Raw genomic sequence first — 17,457 nt, 5'->3', positions numbered from 1 at the left:
CAGTAATTTTAAGCCCACAGAGAGGTGAGATCCTAATTGACATTACCATAGACCATGGTGCTAAAATCCAAAAAGTGAGAAGCAGCCCAAAGACCCAAGAATCTCAGAAAACTCCAAGAAGGATATATAAAGAAAATCATAGCTAGGTGCATCATAATCAAACTACTGAAAAGCTAAGATAAGGAGAAAATTTTATTTTATTAATTTTTTTAGAAAAATAATGCCATCATCATTCATTTATTGGGCTCTTATATGACCATTTTTACAATTGTCTCATTTAATTATTATTATAATCTTATAAGGTAAACGTTATTGCCCCTACTAACAGATGAAAAAACCTGAAGCTTAGATTAGTAATTTAGCCCAAAATCAGTTACTCTTTAATAAAATGAATTACACATGCAAATCTGCCTGAGGCTAAAACCCTCATATGTAGCCATAATTGGACACTCCTTCCTAAAAGGAAAGTTTCCTAAGGAAGTAGTTATATTAACTTCCTAGGGCTGCCATTAACATATTACCATAAACTGGGTGGCTTGAAATAACAGAAATTTATTCTCTCATGGTTTTGGAGGCCAAAAATCTATTTTATTGTATTTTTTATATATTTGTGGGGTATGAGGGCAGTTTTGTTACATGAATATATTTTTTAGTGGTGAAGTTTCGGCTTTTAGTGTACCCGTCATCCAAATAATGTACATTGTACCCATTAGGTAATTTTTCATCCCACACTCTGGTCCCACCCTCCCATCTTTGAAGGCTCTGGTGTCTATTATTCTACTCTGTATGACTATGCATACCTATAGTTTAGCTCCCACTTATAAGTAAAAACAAGCAGCATTTGATTTTCTGTTCCTGACTTCATTTATTATAACGGCCTACAGTTCTATCAGGTTGCTGCAAGTTGTTCTTTTTTATGGCTGAATAGTATTCCCTGCTGTGTGTGTGTGTGTGTGTGTGTGTCTGTATGTGTGTAGATATGTGTGTGTATACACACACACACACACACACACCACATTTTCTTCACTCAATCATCAGTTGATACACACTTAGATTGATTCCTTATCTTTGCTATTGTGAATGATGCTGTGATAAACATATAAGTGCAGATATCTTTTTGATAGCATCATTTCTTTTCCTTTGGGTAGGAATCCCAGTAGTGGGATTGCTCAATTGAATGGTAGAAATATTTTTAGTTCTTTGAGGAATGTCCGTATTGTTTTTCATAGAGGTTGTGCTAATTTATATTCCCACCAACAGTGTATAAGGGTTCACTTTAAGAGAAAATTTTAAAAGCATGTAGAGAATAGCTGTTATCAAAAAGTCCCAAAACGACAAATGCTGGCATGAATTCGGAGAGATTGAAACACTCATACACTCTTGGTGGGACTGCAAACTAGTACAACCTCTATGGAAAATAGTATGGACAGACCTCAAAGAACTGAAAGTAGAACTACCATTTGATCCAGCAATCCCACTACTGGGTATTTACCCAAAGGAAAAAAAGACAGTCTATAAAAAAGACACTTGCACTCAAATGTTTACGCAGCACAATTCACAACTGCAAAGATGTGAAAACAACTCCAGTGCCCACCAATACATAAGTGGGTTAATAAAATGTGGTATATGTATAACATAGAGTACTTCTGGCCCATAAAAAAAAAAAAAGGTTAACTAATACTTCTTATATTAACCTGGATGGAACTGGAGACCATTCTTCTAAGTGAAGTTATGGCAAGAATGGAAAAACAAATACCACATGTACTCACCATTAAATTTGAACTAATTGATAAACACTTATGTGTACATATGGAAATAACATTGATCAGAAATCAAGCAGGTGGAATAGGGGAAGAGGGGATGGGTAAATTCACACCTAATGGGTACAGTACCCAGTATCTGGGGTACGGGTACACTTATAACTTTGACTCAAATGGTACAAAAGCAATTTCTGTAACCAAAACATTTGTACCTCCATAATATTCTGATATAAAAAAAGGAAAAAGAAGAAGAGCGTAAAGACATGTTATATACAGATAAGCAATTGTAAGAATAACTGCTTACATTTTATTAGAAACAATGGAAGCCAGAGGACAATGGAATGACATCTTTTATATGCTGAGGACAATAAACTGTTAACAGAGGATTGTATATCCAGCAAAATATCCATCAAAAATGTTGGCCAATAAATACGTAAAGACAGTACTTTTCTCCAATAGAAATTTACTGCAAGATATGCTGAAAGAAATCCTTTAGGCTGAAAGGAAATTAAACAGATAGAATATTGGTTTTACAGGAAGTAATAAAGTATACCAAAAAGTGTAAATGTATTGGAAAATAACTGATTATTGAAGAAAATATATGGTATTCAGAGAGAAAGTATCAATGTGTTTTAGTCCTTTGGTTGTTAGCTTCTTTTATTTTCCAATTAAATTTAACATTTAAAATGTGTCCTTGATGAAGATCAAAATTCAGTGGCTAAATGGAATTTCAGTAATCTATTCAGAAGGTATTTATGGAGTCCCTACTATGTCCTATCCTTTGACCAGCCCTTAATCCTACAGAGGTGAGGAAATTATATCTGCGAACAACCAGGGTGAGCTTGGAATTGTATTCTTCCTCAGGTGAGCCTCTAGATGAAAACACAGGTGGCCAACGCCTTGATTGCAGCTTTTTTAAGCTGCTACATTTGTGGTAATTTGTTATACAGCATGGAAAATGAATACAGACACATATAGACACTTTATGCATAGCTATAGTGTAATCTGATTAGTTACTATAATAAAAACTTCTACCAAAAATTTTTAGAAATATATCTAAAACCATCTTCAGTTGCATAGTATCACTTAGTGAATGTGTTTATTTGAAATATTATTTAATTCAAGAGGCCATAACATAGATTTTGAAAATTCTTTACATCCTCTCTTTTTCTGAGAACATGTTGCTTATAAGACAGCTAAGAGAAGAATGGGAGAGAGAAAGTCTGGCTTGTCATTTTTTTATTATTGTCTTAACTCTTAGCTTGAAAGAATGTCACTGTTTCACAGATATAAGCTATACCTCGCCAATTTCAGCCATGATGAATACTTTTACTATTAGTATTATTCTGATAACTCTTGTGTTGACCCACTTGTCCTCTTCCTTCAATACAGTGGTGACTTCAGATAGGACAGGTAAGACAACATGAATGCAAGAAACATTTGTTTCATTTACAGTATCTATGATTGTAGAAGCAGAAAATACATAATATTCTAAGGTGTTGCTGAACATTTGTATTCAATGTTAATCTTTCATCTATAATAAAACTCTCTTTTTATGATCTCTTGTATATCACCTAATACCTGTATAAATACTTATCCATGCCCTCCTTCAAGGTAGTGCTATCTGGACCAGGTCTAGTCAGTAGAAGAGAAAGTGGACTTGAAGGAAACTCTAAGTTAGTGATCAGAAATGTAGGATGGGAAGTCAGAGGGTTCATGAAAGCCAAGGGTGTGTAGAATTTCAAGGAGTTGGTGGCCAGCAGTGTCAAAAATCTAGATGTTAGCTATGGGTTTTACTTTGTGTCTCTGTGGAATGAAATGGTTAGATTAAATAATGTTTAAGGTTACTTCCAATTCTAACATTCTTGTGGGATTCTTGTGGTTCTTTTGCTTATTTCATAATGATGCAGTGCCTTTATTAGCTTCATCACCAAAAATGAACTCAATCGTATGTGTCATTATGAATTAATTATAAGTAGATAGTGATGTTGATTCTGTTTTTAATTATGTGTGATAACATAAAATTTATCTTCTCTATTTCTAAGTGTAGGGTTTATTTTGTGGTTCCTTATTTCAAGTAAGCTAAGTTGATTGAGTATAAGATAACATAATTATAGGAAGTCTAAATGATATATCTTTGTATAGGTTATCTTGAATATGACCCTAGGTACTTTGCATGCCTCACCCTAGTCCTAGCCCTGTATTAAATATACTATATATTTAAACATTTCCAGATGCTAATGTATTGTGAACATTTTAAAAGATAAAATTAGAGTCTGATTAAATAATTAAAATCTACACTCTAAGATTCTGGGGTCTTTTTTTTTTTTTTCCAAAAGCATTGTCCATTTTCTAAGATGTTTTATGAACCAGAATATAAAACAGAAAGCCCTGAAGTTGTCATCAGATAAAAACAGAGCATCATAACTTAAAGGCATCAAAGAAATATTCTTTTAGTGGAAGTTTGAGCAAGTAAATATATTTGGAATCAGAGTTTCTGGAAAGTTGATTTTGGAGTCAAAGTTGGTATTTACTAATCTCATTCTTTTTTATTTGGGATAAAAAAACTTATATCACATAAAAACATTATTTGCTATAACCTATCTATTTTTCAGTGGGGAAAAGGAGCTTCTGTACTTAATTATGATGGATTATTTTATAATACTATATGTAGTCTTAGTCTCTAATATATAAACTTTGGGGAGCCTTTTACTAATAGATTAGCATAAACTCGCTTGTTCTTTGCAATTTTTCTCTGTCAGCTCTTTAGCAAAGATCCTATATATTATACTTCAAAAAGGTACATTTTTATTCCAGAAGACATAATTGTCAATACCATGCAGTTCATTAAATAGAAATGCTCTTGCATAGAATTCACTAAGAAAGGAGAACATTTCCCTGGTTATTGGCAAACTCAGCTTTTTTGGTCATTTACGCTGAAGTTCATTTTGCTGTCCTATGCTATTTCCTGGGTGTTTGTTTTTCTTTTCAGTTTTTTCTTTCTGTTTTTAATTTTGTAGTCTCTGAAGTCTTCTGAGCAGACAATATAGTCTAGTGGACTTTTTAATTTCCATACCAAGCATCCTGGTCTCTTTCTTTTCCTAATAATGCTCTTTTATTCCTTTAGGGAACTACTTCCCACATTCTGTGTGATTTTATTTTATTTATTTATTTATTTGTTTATTTATTTTTTGAGACAGAGTCTTACTCTTTTGCCCGGGCTTGAGTGCCATCGCATCAGCCTAGCTCACAGCAACTTCAAACTCCTGGGCTCAAGCAATCTCCCTGCCTCAGCCTCCCGAGTAGCTGGGACTACCGGCATGCGCCACCATGCCTGGCTAATTTTTCTATATGTATTTTTTTAGCTGTCCATATAATTTCTTTCTATTTTTAGTAGAGACGGGGTCTCGCTCTTGCTCAGGCTGGTCTCGAACTCCTGAGCTCAAACAATCCACCTGCCTCGGCCTCCCAGAGTGCTAGGATTACAGGCATGAGCCACTGTGCCCGGCCTCTGTGTGATTTTAATGACAGTGTCAGTCAAGGTGTCTCTGGCACCATAAGCCAGTTAAGCTAGGCCAGTTGAATTCTCTCCTAGGAAGTTAAATCTGGAACATGACTAGTGATAAAATAATTATATTGCTTAATGTCCTTATGTCCAGTAAACTCCTTGGCTTTTATCTTCAGGATTAAATAGGAGTAGACATTTCAGACCAGACAGATCAACTGTCAATCACATTAATTATAAAAGTAAGTTTTTACATACAATGTTTACAGATTTTGCACACAGACCCACATTCTTATCATTCTATTATTGAACAATAGCCATTGCACAGTAGTTTGTTAGAAGGAGGACGTCTGGAATTCAAATCTAGGTAATTCTTAATGTCTTCCCTTGACGAGTTTTTATGGAAAAAGTATGGAGATTTATAATGCTTACTCTGGAAAGGAAGACAGCCAAGGTGCACCTTTAGGTTTTTAACTTAAGCACCCAAATTGGGTATATTTAGATTTCTGTTACATGTGAAGATATCCAAAATATTTTTATGATGCATTGAGAATTTATAAAATAGGAAAACTGTGATTTGGGTGGTAATTTATGTATTTCTTATAGTGCAAATAGGATACTACTTATTTTGGTGGCCCCTATATGTATAAGTAGCGAAACCAAAAACAACAGCATTTTTAAATAAATGTACTATGAATATCTTTTGTAAATCTGTGGAGGCTAATAATGTGGTATATAGTAGATGCTCAGTGTTGTTGTTGACTTTATTTCTTTAGCAAATGTTTATGTGGCACTTACTATATTAAATTTTTATAGCAGTGCTATGATTTTCCCCTATGTACAGATGAGGAAACTGAAATCATGGCAAGATTAAATAACTAGTCAAAGGTCCCACAGCTGGAGTTGTATTCATCTGGCTGACAAGTCTGTTTGATTAATCATCCTAATAGGCTGCCTCTGTGGAAATGAAATGATGAATAGCATGCATGAAACAATTATTTTTATTAGCGTCAGATATTGATGCTAATAAAAATAATTGTGTTCACTTTTTTTTAACAATTATTTATTGAGTCCCTGGTACAAGGTAGGCACTATGTACTGAGACTATACAATGTACAAAAGAGGCAAATGTTTGGCTTCATAGAGTTACATTCCAGTTAGAATTCTGTAAGGATATTAGTATATTATTTAAAAATGTTCTTTTTTTAAGTTTTTTAAGGGCTAGGACTATATCTTTTGTCTTTGTATTCCTGACTTCCATCTCAGTTCATGGTAGATATTAAAGAATATGTGAGTAAAAGAAGAAAAAAAGCTAATGAAATATAACTTATAATGTTTATTTCTGTTTTTATCTGAAACTATTTTCTGAAAAATAAAATACATTTATATAGAGAATATTTCATTCTGTAGAAATTTTGCAAAATGTAATTATCACTAGATTTTCAAGTTTTAAATAAAGAGATATTATTTGGGAATAGGAAATAGTAACATTATTTAAAAGGGCAGAAAATATGGTACAACATTTCAAAGTCTTTATATATAAAGAGTTTTATATAACATGCAGTGGCTAATTAAGACTTTCAGATTAATCAAGAAATGAAACCTATCTTAGTTTCTTCTCTTTAACTGAATTGTGATCACAATGATAGAACACATAAATAAGAAAAATCTAAGTTTTCCAAACCTCATGTAGAGGAATACAGACACACAATAGCATATATCTTTCAGATAGCGCATAAACTTGGAACTTCAGAAAAAAATACATTGCACTCATTTCATTTATTAAAATAAAAATAACAAATAATTTTTACTTTATTGGTTTGTCCTCAGTATATGATACTTAGATATGTAGCCTTTGACCTAATAAGAATCAAAATAGAGGTGGTTCTACTTCAAGAATTTATAATAATCCCTTCACTTTAACACATGAATGTGTTCAATACTGGCAAAAGAACACGTTGCTACCAAAACTGAAACAAGATCCTTGAAACAGAACGGATGTTGCCATGGAAAAATGAAGTAACACTCAGTGCAGCTGTGATGCATTAATGAATAGGATATTTTTTTAAAAGATCATTTGTGTTTGGTGTGGCTCAGAGGGTCCCAACCAGATGGTTTCCATGAACATGATCTGACCCCCGGCTTGAGGACTTCTTACTGGCAGATTACTTCATTTTCTTTCCCTTGGATTGTCAGATCCTTACATTAATGCAAAATTTACTGCTGCAGATTTATATTCAGTAATATAAATCACTCAACATTTTACATTAAAACCACAATTTTAGACATACAGTTTAACAGTTATTTTAAAAGTGTAAAAAGATTTATGTGATGGCTTTAGTATATATAATAGGTGTAACATCATAATGATTTTGAGCAATTTGGATTATCTGTTTTGATTCTTACCATTAAAGGAATTCTCACTGTGTATTATATTTTAGAAAGTTTATCTTTTAGAGGTATATTTAATATATCTTGTTAATATGCCATTGATTCTGTGAGCATTGGTCATGTTTTCTAAATTTGATGAAACAAGTGATTTTTGAAGTAGTGAAATTTTGGTATGTTTTATACTTTGGAAATTTTGGCACAATTTTAATTTATTTCTTAGGATATGTATATATGTATATGGTAGCGTATTAAACTAGTTACCTCACATCATTGAAAGCATTTTTCAACATAGCATCAAGACCTACATGAAGTGTTGAATACTGATACTTCATAGTTTGACCTTTTAACCTGAATTATTAATTATAGGGAAGACTATGCTCTTATTGTGCCATTTTAAATTGTGCTGTTGAACATCACTACTGAATTATGTTAAATATTTGAAAACATAATTGTATAAATCTGAGACAATATAGACTTCTATTTCAGAATAAATAAAATATGTTGTGAACTTAAATGAACTACTTAACACATACTTAAATTATCTAAATTACAGCATAAAATTCTAGAACTAAAAATATCACTTCATACTTCATAAACTAACACATTCATTTCTACAAAATTTTATTTTATTTTATTTTTTTAATTTTAATTTTATTTTTCTTCACTGAATTCATCAGTTTTTCTATGCCCAGAAATGTGAAGCAAAGATGAGCAGGTTTGTTTATTTATAGGTTGGCAAATTACTTATGGTATCAAGGAATTCCAAACCTGTTATGTATCCTTATGCTCTCACTAAGGAAAATATTAGCCCCAAGACAAGTGATATCACTGCATACTTGGTTATCTTTTACAAAATATAGCCCTTTTGCTAATGTAATTTCCTAGAATATCCAAGAATTTATGAAGTAAAAAAATTATTTTTATCACACCTTCAGATAACACATGTGTATGTCAAGTATGTCAGATATTTTATAGAAAATCAACAAGTCATAGTTTATATTTTCTTAATAAATAATTCAAGTATGTTATGCTGTTAGGGCAATTTAATAGTCTGGTACAGAACATTACTTTGTAAGAGACAAGTAAAACTAACAGACTTTTACCTATATTGCTTCTGAATTAAGAATTCAGGATAAATTTAATTTTTGGTTGGGCGTACTTAGTCTTATCTAAACTCTCTAAGGTCCTGGCAACTTAAATAACTATACTGGGGATAGAGGAGCATACACATTTTATATGAAATCATAATTTAGGTAATTTGAGGAATGAAAAAAGCAATGCTCTGATTTTTAAGTCTTCTGATTTTTCATATTATCAGGTATCTTTTTATATGTAATAAATGTGATATATGTGTGTATACTTGAATCATTATATACATGCATATAAAACATATGTGATATAAACATGTTCTTTAATGGTCATCTAGTGCTATAAATTGAGCATTTTAAACCTTTTTTTCTTATTTTAGTCTGTAAAGTAAAAATGGAAAAGCCAAATTCATATAGAAATATCCTTTTTTTAAAAAAGTAAAAGCAGTAAAATGCTAGTCAGTTCTAAGGCCTTATCTGGTGTTAACAAAATCTAATGAACTGCAAAAGAAGAAGGATTTTCTCACCTTTTTTGCCAACACATTTCCTAACTCCTTTCTTGGAAAGAACTTGTGGAAGGGCAGATATATTTTCATCTCATGTCACTGGGTACTTTGATCAAGTTTATAGCAAGAAAACAATACTTTTTCAAGGTTTTTTGTTTGTTTGTTTGTTTGTGGTTCCTTAGTAAAAGTAACTCATAAAGAAAGAAATATGGATCATTTTCTTTTTTGGTTTATTCTAGAGAAGATGTTAGGTTTTTGAAGGCGTGTTTAGTCTGATCCAAATAGTTTAATTCTGCTTTTCTTTCCTAGCTTGAAGTACAGTCTTGTTGCGTGTTCATTCCAAATGATAGCCTGCCTTCCCCAAGTACAATTGTATCTGGTGACATTCCTGGAACAGTAAGAAGTTGGTACCATGGACAAAACAGCATGCCAGGAACGATTGTCTTCTGTTTACCTCAAATAAAAATTATTAGTGCTGGTCACAAGTATATGGAACCTTTGCAGGAGATTCCATTTGCCATCCCACGACCCATCCTTGAAGAAGGTATGTTTTTTAAAAATTCTTATTATGGTTAATATTTTATACTAATTTTTTTTAGGTTTGTTGTGTTTTTAAATGTCAGTGTATATACAAATTAGTCTTTTCATTGAAAGATTTTCATGACCAAAGTAAATGAACTAAGTGACGCTATTTATTATAATCCATACCTTTTAATTATATATTCATATATAAATGTAAATTGTCTGTAAAAGATCATTTATATATGATCAAAAGATCAATATAATCACTGTAATGTAAACATAGCAAAAATTGGGAAGAAAGTTGCTTTGGGATGTTTTCATTAGACTGAACTAAGAATAATGAGGAGAATACATAAATGAATGAATGTATTATTTACATGAAGCATAGTATATTTCTAGATTGCTCATTTCTTTGTACAAAGTAAATAATAATGTGATGACTAGAGTCATGATTCTTTCTCCAATACATGATTTCTTCTGTGTTTTCAGTTGTGAATTCATGCCCTTTTAAACTTTGACATATTCATTTCAAACAATACGTGAACCTGGAAAAGTTTTGAGTCACAAAGTAAATAATGTGAATATATATTGTAATAACAAGGCTCAAATTTTTGACAGTGCTAAACAGGTCAACACCTTGTTCATATTATTAGGATGTAACTGTATGAATCCTGTTATCATTCAGATTACTGCACATACTGTCAGTGAAAAGGAGACATAGCCTGTGTGATTTTTTACTTCAACTTTGATGTTGACGTCTCTTTCCTTTTCTCTATACTGACATTTCCATTGAAATCTGCTTTTCTTAGGTTTATCAGATGTAAGCATGATTTTACTGGCAGACATTTTTGATCCTTAATAATATGAATACCATTATTATAAAATCATAGAATTCTAAAGGTTAGAGGGAACATTTTTAGAGTTCTTCTTGTGTAATCTTTGCCTTGATGCAAGGATCCTTTTTCTAGCATCGTCATCAGGAATATTTATTCTTTGTTATTCACTTTTGGTTATTAGGAATTCTTTATTATTCTTACAGCTATTGTATACATATCAAGGGTATGCTAACCTCATAACTGAGTTGTGAGATGCTTCCTCTTTTTTTTTAACTCTGGAATAATTTTTGTAACATTAAAATAATTTGTCCTTTGATTGTTAAAATTCACTAATATTTATACAATAGCTACTTTAAGATATAATCCACACATATCATAAAATTTTTCTTTTTAAAGTATACCATTTATTGATTTTTAGTATGTTCACAGTTTTGTGCAACCATTGCCGCTTTAGAATTTTAGAACAGTGTCATCTCCCAAAAAAGAAATGCTACACCATTAGCACTCACTCCCCATTCCCCTTCTCCTCAGCCCCTAGCAACCACTAATGTATTTTCTGTCTCTATGAGTTTGCCTATTTTAGATACTTCATACAAATGGAACTATACAGTGTATGGTCTTTTACGATTAGATTCTTTCACTTACCATAATATTTTCAGGTCAATTTATATTGTAGCAGTCTTCGTTCCTTTTTATGGCTGAATAATATTCCATTTCATGGATATATTAAATTTTCTTTGTACATTCAGTTGATGGACATCTGTGGTTATTTCTACTTCCTGGCTTTTATGAATAATTCTGATATGGATATTCTTTCATGGGATTTTGTGTGGACATGATTGAATTTCTGTTAGGTATATACCTAGGATTGAAATTGTTGAGTCATCTGGTAACTTTATATTTAAGCTTTTGAGGAATTGGCAGACAGTTGTCCAAAGTTTCTTACACCATTTTGCAATTCTACATCAGTGTATGAGGGTTCTAATTTCTCCACATCTTTGTCATTATTTGTTATTTATTTTCTTTCTTCTTTCTTTTTTCTTTTCTTTCTTGATTCTAGCCATCCTAATAGGTGTGAAGTGGTATCTCCTTGTGGTTTTCCTTAATGATGTTGAGCATATTTAAATGTACCTATTGGTCAGTCGTATATCTTCTTTAATATTTTCTTCAAGTCTTTTGCCCACTTTTTAGTTGGGTTACTTACATTCTTATACTTCAGTTGTAGGATTTTTTTATATGAGGGGAATTCAAAAGTTTTTTGGAAAAATGGAATTAAAAGAAAAAATATAAACTTTATTTCTCAACATAAGCCTCACCACTTTTGTAGGTGATGATATCAGCCATTTAGTCTATCCTTAAAGAACTGAGGGTCATGGAAATTTAACCATATCAATGCAGTCTTTTTTACATTATTAACTGAAGATAAATGCGTGTCCTTTACAGATTTTTAAGATTAAGAAACAAACAAAAAATAAATTAGAAGGCACCAAATCAGGATTGTAAAGGTGAATGCCTAATGATTTACCATCAAAATGCTTGCAAAATTTCCCTTGTTTGATGAGAGGAATGAGCAGGAGCTTTCTCATGGGGGAGAAGGACTCGCTGATGAAGCTTTCCTATGTGTTTTTCTGCTAAAGCTTTGGCTGACTTTCTCAAAACACTCTCATAATAAGCAGATGTTATTGTTCTTTGGCCTTCCAGGAAGTCAACCAGCAAAATTCCTGGAACATCCCAAAAAACTATTGTCATGACCTTTGCTCTCTACCAGTCTGCTTTTGCTTTGACTGCCCCACTTCCATCTCTTGGTAGCCATTACTTTGATTGTGCTTTGTCTTCAGGATCATACGGGGAAAGCCATGTTTCATCTCCAACACAGTTCTTTGAAGAAATGTTTCACGATCTTGATCCTAATTATTTAAAATTTCCATTGAAACCTCTGCTCCTGCCTGCAGCTGATCTGGGTTTAATGGTTTTGGCACCCATCAAGTAGAAAGTTTGCTCATCTTTAATTTTTTAGTCAGAATTGTGTAAGCTGAACCAATTGAGACGTCTATGATGTTTCCTACTGTTCTGTTAACTGTCAGTCCTCTTCAGTTAGGGCACAAACACGATGAATTTTTTCCTTGCATATTGATGTGGATAGTCTGTCACTGTGGGCTTAATCTTCAACATTGTCTGGTCCCTTGTTAAAACAAGCTATCCACTTGTAAACTGTTAATTTTTTTTGGGGGGGGGAGGAGACAGTCCCTGTAAACTTTTCATAACACATCAGTGATTTCACCATTCTTCCACCCAAACTTCACTGTAAATTTGATGTATGTTCTTGCTTCAGTCTTAGCAAAATTCATGTTGCTCTGATAGTGGCTCGTTTCAAACTGATGTCTTATCCTTCTAAGTGCCACAAACTAGATTCTGTTCAGACATATTATGACAAGTTAATATGAGTTTATTTAGGTGCAAAAAATTTTTGAAATCCTTGCATAATTTTTTTAGTAATACACATTTTCCATGAACTTTATTAAGACCCCTTGTTTAGGTGCAAAAAATTTTGAAATCCTTGCGTAGTTTTTTTAATAATACACATTTTCCATGAACTTTATTAAGATCCCTTGTACATTCTGGGTGCTAGACCCTTACCAGATAAATGATTTGTAAATGTTTTCTCCCATTTTATGCATTGTCTTTTTACTTTCTTGGTGGATTTTCTTTGTAATATAAAATTTTTGTAATACAAATGTATATTTACAATATATTATTATATTATCATATATATCATACATTATATGATATATACTATCATATAATTACACATATAATTTTATTTTACATAATTATATAAAATATATACTGTATACCTATATTATATAATTATATACATGTATTATAAATATTAATAACATTAAAACTTTTCTCTTGTTATATTGGAAATTATTCCTTCACTATTTTTTTATCTTAGAAATTAACACTCCTTCCACAAAGTAAATTGCAATTCTAGAAGTATTAAGATGCATATTTAATTTATTAAATTATGTAGTAAATCCATCTATTTGCCCTCGTTCTGAACAAACAGTTCTTTATCACTTTAATCCTCTTCTTCAAATTAACAGGTTATTATTGTCATATATTTTAATTATATCTTTTATTTTTAAAAACTTCATAAGATATCATTATTATTTTACAATATAATTGTTTATATTGAGAAATGTATACAACTAGTACAGGGTTTGGAAAACTTTGTCAGTAAAGTACCAGATGGAAAATATTGTGGGTTTTATCAGCTGCATGGTTTCTGTTTTAAGTACTTAAATGTACTTTGTAATGCAGAAGCAGCCATAGACAATGTGTCAATAAGTTGACATGACCGTGTTCCAGCAAAACTTTATTTATAAAATCTGGTGGTTGGCTGGATTTGGTCATGTGCCACATTTGCTGACCCATATGATAATTAATGCCTTAGGTAGTCATTCGTTATCATAGCTCAGTCTATTTTTCTATCTCAGATCGTTTATTTAACTTCTGCCTGAAGTATATCCTTTAGCATCTCTTTTTGTGATGGTCTGATATTAGTAAATTCTCAATTTTGTTTGTTTGAAAATATCTTTATTTTGCCTTTCTTTTAGAATTGGGTATACAATTCTTTGCATGTAGTTATTTTATTCCAGTGCCTTAAAGATACTGTTGTGCTAAGTTGCTTTTCATTGGTCTTTTTGGAAATACATTGTCGTTTTGTGTTTTCTTTGGAGGCAGTTTGTCCTTTATTTCTGGCTTTTTAAGGATCTTCTTAGTCTTCGTGTTTTAAAATTTTAGTGTCGGAGTCTTTTATGAGCTCTGCAAGTTTTCTGGCATTATCTATTGAGATGTTATCTCTACCTCATTCTTTCCACACATGTATTAGACTGTTTTGCATTTTTACTGTATATTGTCACTTCTTTGCCTTTCATATTCTTTTCTCTTTGACTTGCTGGCCTGCATTCCAGTTAATTTCTTTAATTTGGTTTCGCAGTTCATTAATTTTCTTTTCAGTTGTGTCTAATATTGTGTTAAAATTCCTTGAATTTTTTATGTAAACTTTTATGGAAGTGTAATGTATCATATAGAAAACCTCACAATACTTAACGTACACCTTGATACATTTTTATCAAATAAACCCATACATGTTACCAGCACCTGAGTCAGGATCAGGAATATTTCCAGCACCCAGAAGATCTTCTCTGGCCCCTTGCCAGTCACTATTTCTTTAGAGGCAAAATATATCTTAACATCTAAAACCATACATTAGTTTTCCTCTTTTTAATTTTATAGCATTTTATTTATTGAATTTAAAATTTTACTTATGATAGTCTTTTTAACTTGATTCTTTTTAAATTCTTCTTCTTATTTATGTTGTCAAGGCTTCCTTTTATTTCTTAGTACTTAAAACGTTTTATGTTATTGTCTAATTCCTGTAGACTCTTGCCTACTATGCCTAGTATTCTTTGTGTATTCTTTAGTTGTTGTTTTATTTTCTGGGCTATTTTCCTTAGAAATTTCTCTGTAGAAATTTTTTGAAGACTAGCCTAAGAGGTTCCTCCTGTGTAGGTTTAAATTTATTTCTGACATGCTGGCATTACCAGCTCAGGACCACTTGAAACTAAATTCTTGATTAGAGGCTTTTATGCCACTTAGATCATAAAAATTCAAGGTACAGCCTCTTATGAGGGCTGGCTTGGGGCTGTGAATTTTTTTCCCCCTCTATTCAAGGTTTCATTTTCTGGTAGCATTTGTGAGAGGGTCACGTAAGGAAGGAAAGAGCAGGACAATTTTATTTTGTTTTCCTAAGATTATTATTATAGCCATTTGCATACCAGCCTTGTCTTCTGTTAGTTTCTGCACTACCGGTGGGCTGCTTTGGGCTTTATCTTCCTTCAGCCTGAAGTTGACCTCAATTCAGTTGTGAACATGGATGCTTAATTTTATCAGCTTTGAAGTGACTCAAAGCATTTACTTTGCTTACCTCTGAGTTTCTGGCTTTCTCGGTCTCTGGCTTTAATCATCCTTACTCTTTTTGGAAACTCATTAATGAGTTAAAGAAAATATCATTTATGTGTGTGTGCATGTAGATATTTGTAAAACATACTATATATAAGTTCTATGCCTAGTATGTGTCATAAATATTTCATAAATACAGTATATTCATCATTTTCATTTGTTTTAGCAGAAGGCATTAAGTCTACCATATTGCTGTAAATAGAATCCCTCAGTGATGTTTTTTAAAGATGTTGTGACAATATCATACCCCCTTTTTTCTAATGGATTTTATAAAAGGACTGATATATACTGCCTACCATTCTTCATGTCTTCAATACTCATTTAAAATCTCTTATTCCTACAAAACTCCTGCCAACTTCTACTGCGTGTCCTTTTCATATAATAAATTATTTCATTCTCATCTTGTTTTTTCAAATACATTAAGAATGACTTAAGAACTACAGAAGTCTCCATCTTTAAAGCGTAAGATGTTATTATATTTTCTAATTTTTTTCCTTCAAACTGAGTTAGACAGCAACTTAGTTTATTTTGAACTTTTTAAAAACCCACATACCAGATGGAGAGAGCTTGAATAAAATAGAAACTTCCAAAGTCTATTTTTCATACTCCCTAAGAGAATATAGAGTGACTGTATAATCAACATTGAAACTTAAAGTAGAAACAATTTTTTAACCATATGGTTATTCTCACTGGCCTAACCTACCCTGAGGAAAAGAGATTATTTCACGGCATTTAAATCCTCTTTAGGTCTTAAAAAAAACTATAGATATTAACTTCTTATGAATGATTATAAATTTATCTTTTTTCTTCATTTATAGGGGTGTTTATAAAAATATTTGGGTATAATCTTTTGATGCATTTGTGTAAAGAGTTGTTTACTCATTATCTTCTTCATACATTTGCATAGATGAAGGAAGAATCTGGAGGTCTAATTACTCATTTTACCAGTTTTCAAACAGCCTTTCTGGTTTCACTGCCATTCCTGCATTCTCTTTTTCAAACATTCTTTAGTGTTGGGACTGATGGCATGAATCAGACTGCTTTTTTATAGCTTACCCTTCTGGTCTCAGTCATTTGCTATTTATTTATGCACTTTGAATCTTTAAAAAAATTTGTGATGTCTTAATCTGTTGTCATATCATCTCGTTCTCATAGGCCTTTTTGATTTATAATGCTTTTCCACCCTCACTGTCCTTTTACTAGTTTCTGAATGTAGATAAATATTTTCAGTTATTCATATTCAATCAGATATGGAATGTCTAAATCCATACCCCCCTCCTATTGTACACCTTTCTAATCTGCTTCTTTGATATTATTGTTTTATGGTTAGCTTATTTTTGCTCAGTAACTGTTTTTTTTTTGAGGGTGGATGGGGGGAAATGGGAGAAAGTAGAAAAACTGGAGGCAAGGAGATTAGTTAGATATTGCAATTAGCTAGTACAGTTGTCTAGAAGAAACATGACTGTCAGAACCAGGACAATGGTGAATAGGGATAGAGATTCTGGGACAGAATGGAAAAAAGAGGTTAACAAAAAAAACTGTCCAAAATCAGTGACTGAATTAGTTATGGATAGGGAGGAAGAGGAAAATATGTAGAATAAATCCTTGGTTCCTAGCTTGGATGTCTCTGTACACATTTATATAGTAAATATTATGGTTAGAAATAAAGGAATAGGGCCAGTTTTTGTGTGCAAGATGGGATAGATGAATGTAGTTTGAGGCATATTGTAAAGTACCCGTAGGACATTCAAATAAATGAATCTGATGAGCTGCATATATAGATCCAGATGTCAGAAGGAAGATCATTGTTACAGATACAAA

At 32.0% G+C, this 17,457-nt stretch overlaps 1 protein-coding gene across 1 annotated transcript in view; it reads left to right on the top strand.

Annotated features, from left to right (window-relative positions):
- VPS13B (vacuolar protein sorting 13 homolog B) overlaps positions 1–17,457 on the top strand; it is a 754,271-nt gene that overhangs the window by 346,282 nt on the left and 390,532 nt on the right. The window contains exon 23 of the mRNA XM_069465462.1: positions 9,560–9,794. Within this exon, the coding sequence (XP_069321563.1) occupies positions 9,560–9,794 (235 nt within the window). The remainder of the gene's footprint in view (positions 1–9,559; positions 9,795–17,457) is intronic.

Source organism: Eulemur rufifrons, chromosome 3 (genome assembly GCF_041146395.1).
Source record: "Eulemur rufifrons isolate Redbay chromosome 3, OSU_ERuf_1, whole genome shotgun sequence".
In the NCBI taxonomy this organism is placed as follows: Eukaryota; Metazoa; Chordata; class Mammalia; order Primates; family Lemuridae; genus Eulemur; species Eulemur rufifrons.
The sequence above is the reverse complement of the archived record's forward strand: the minus strand, read 5'-3'. Positions and strand labels throughout refer to the sequence as shown.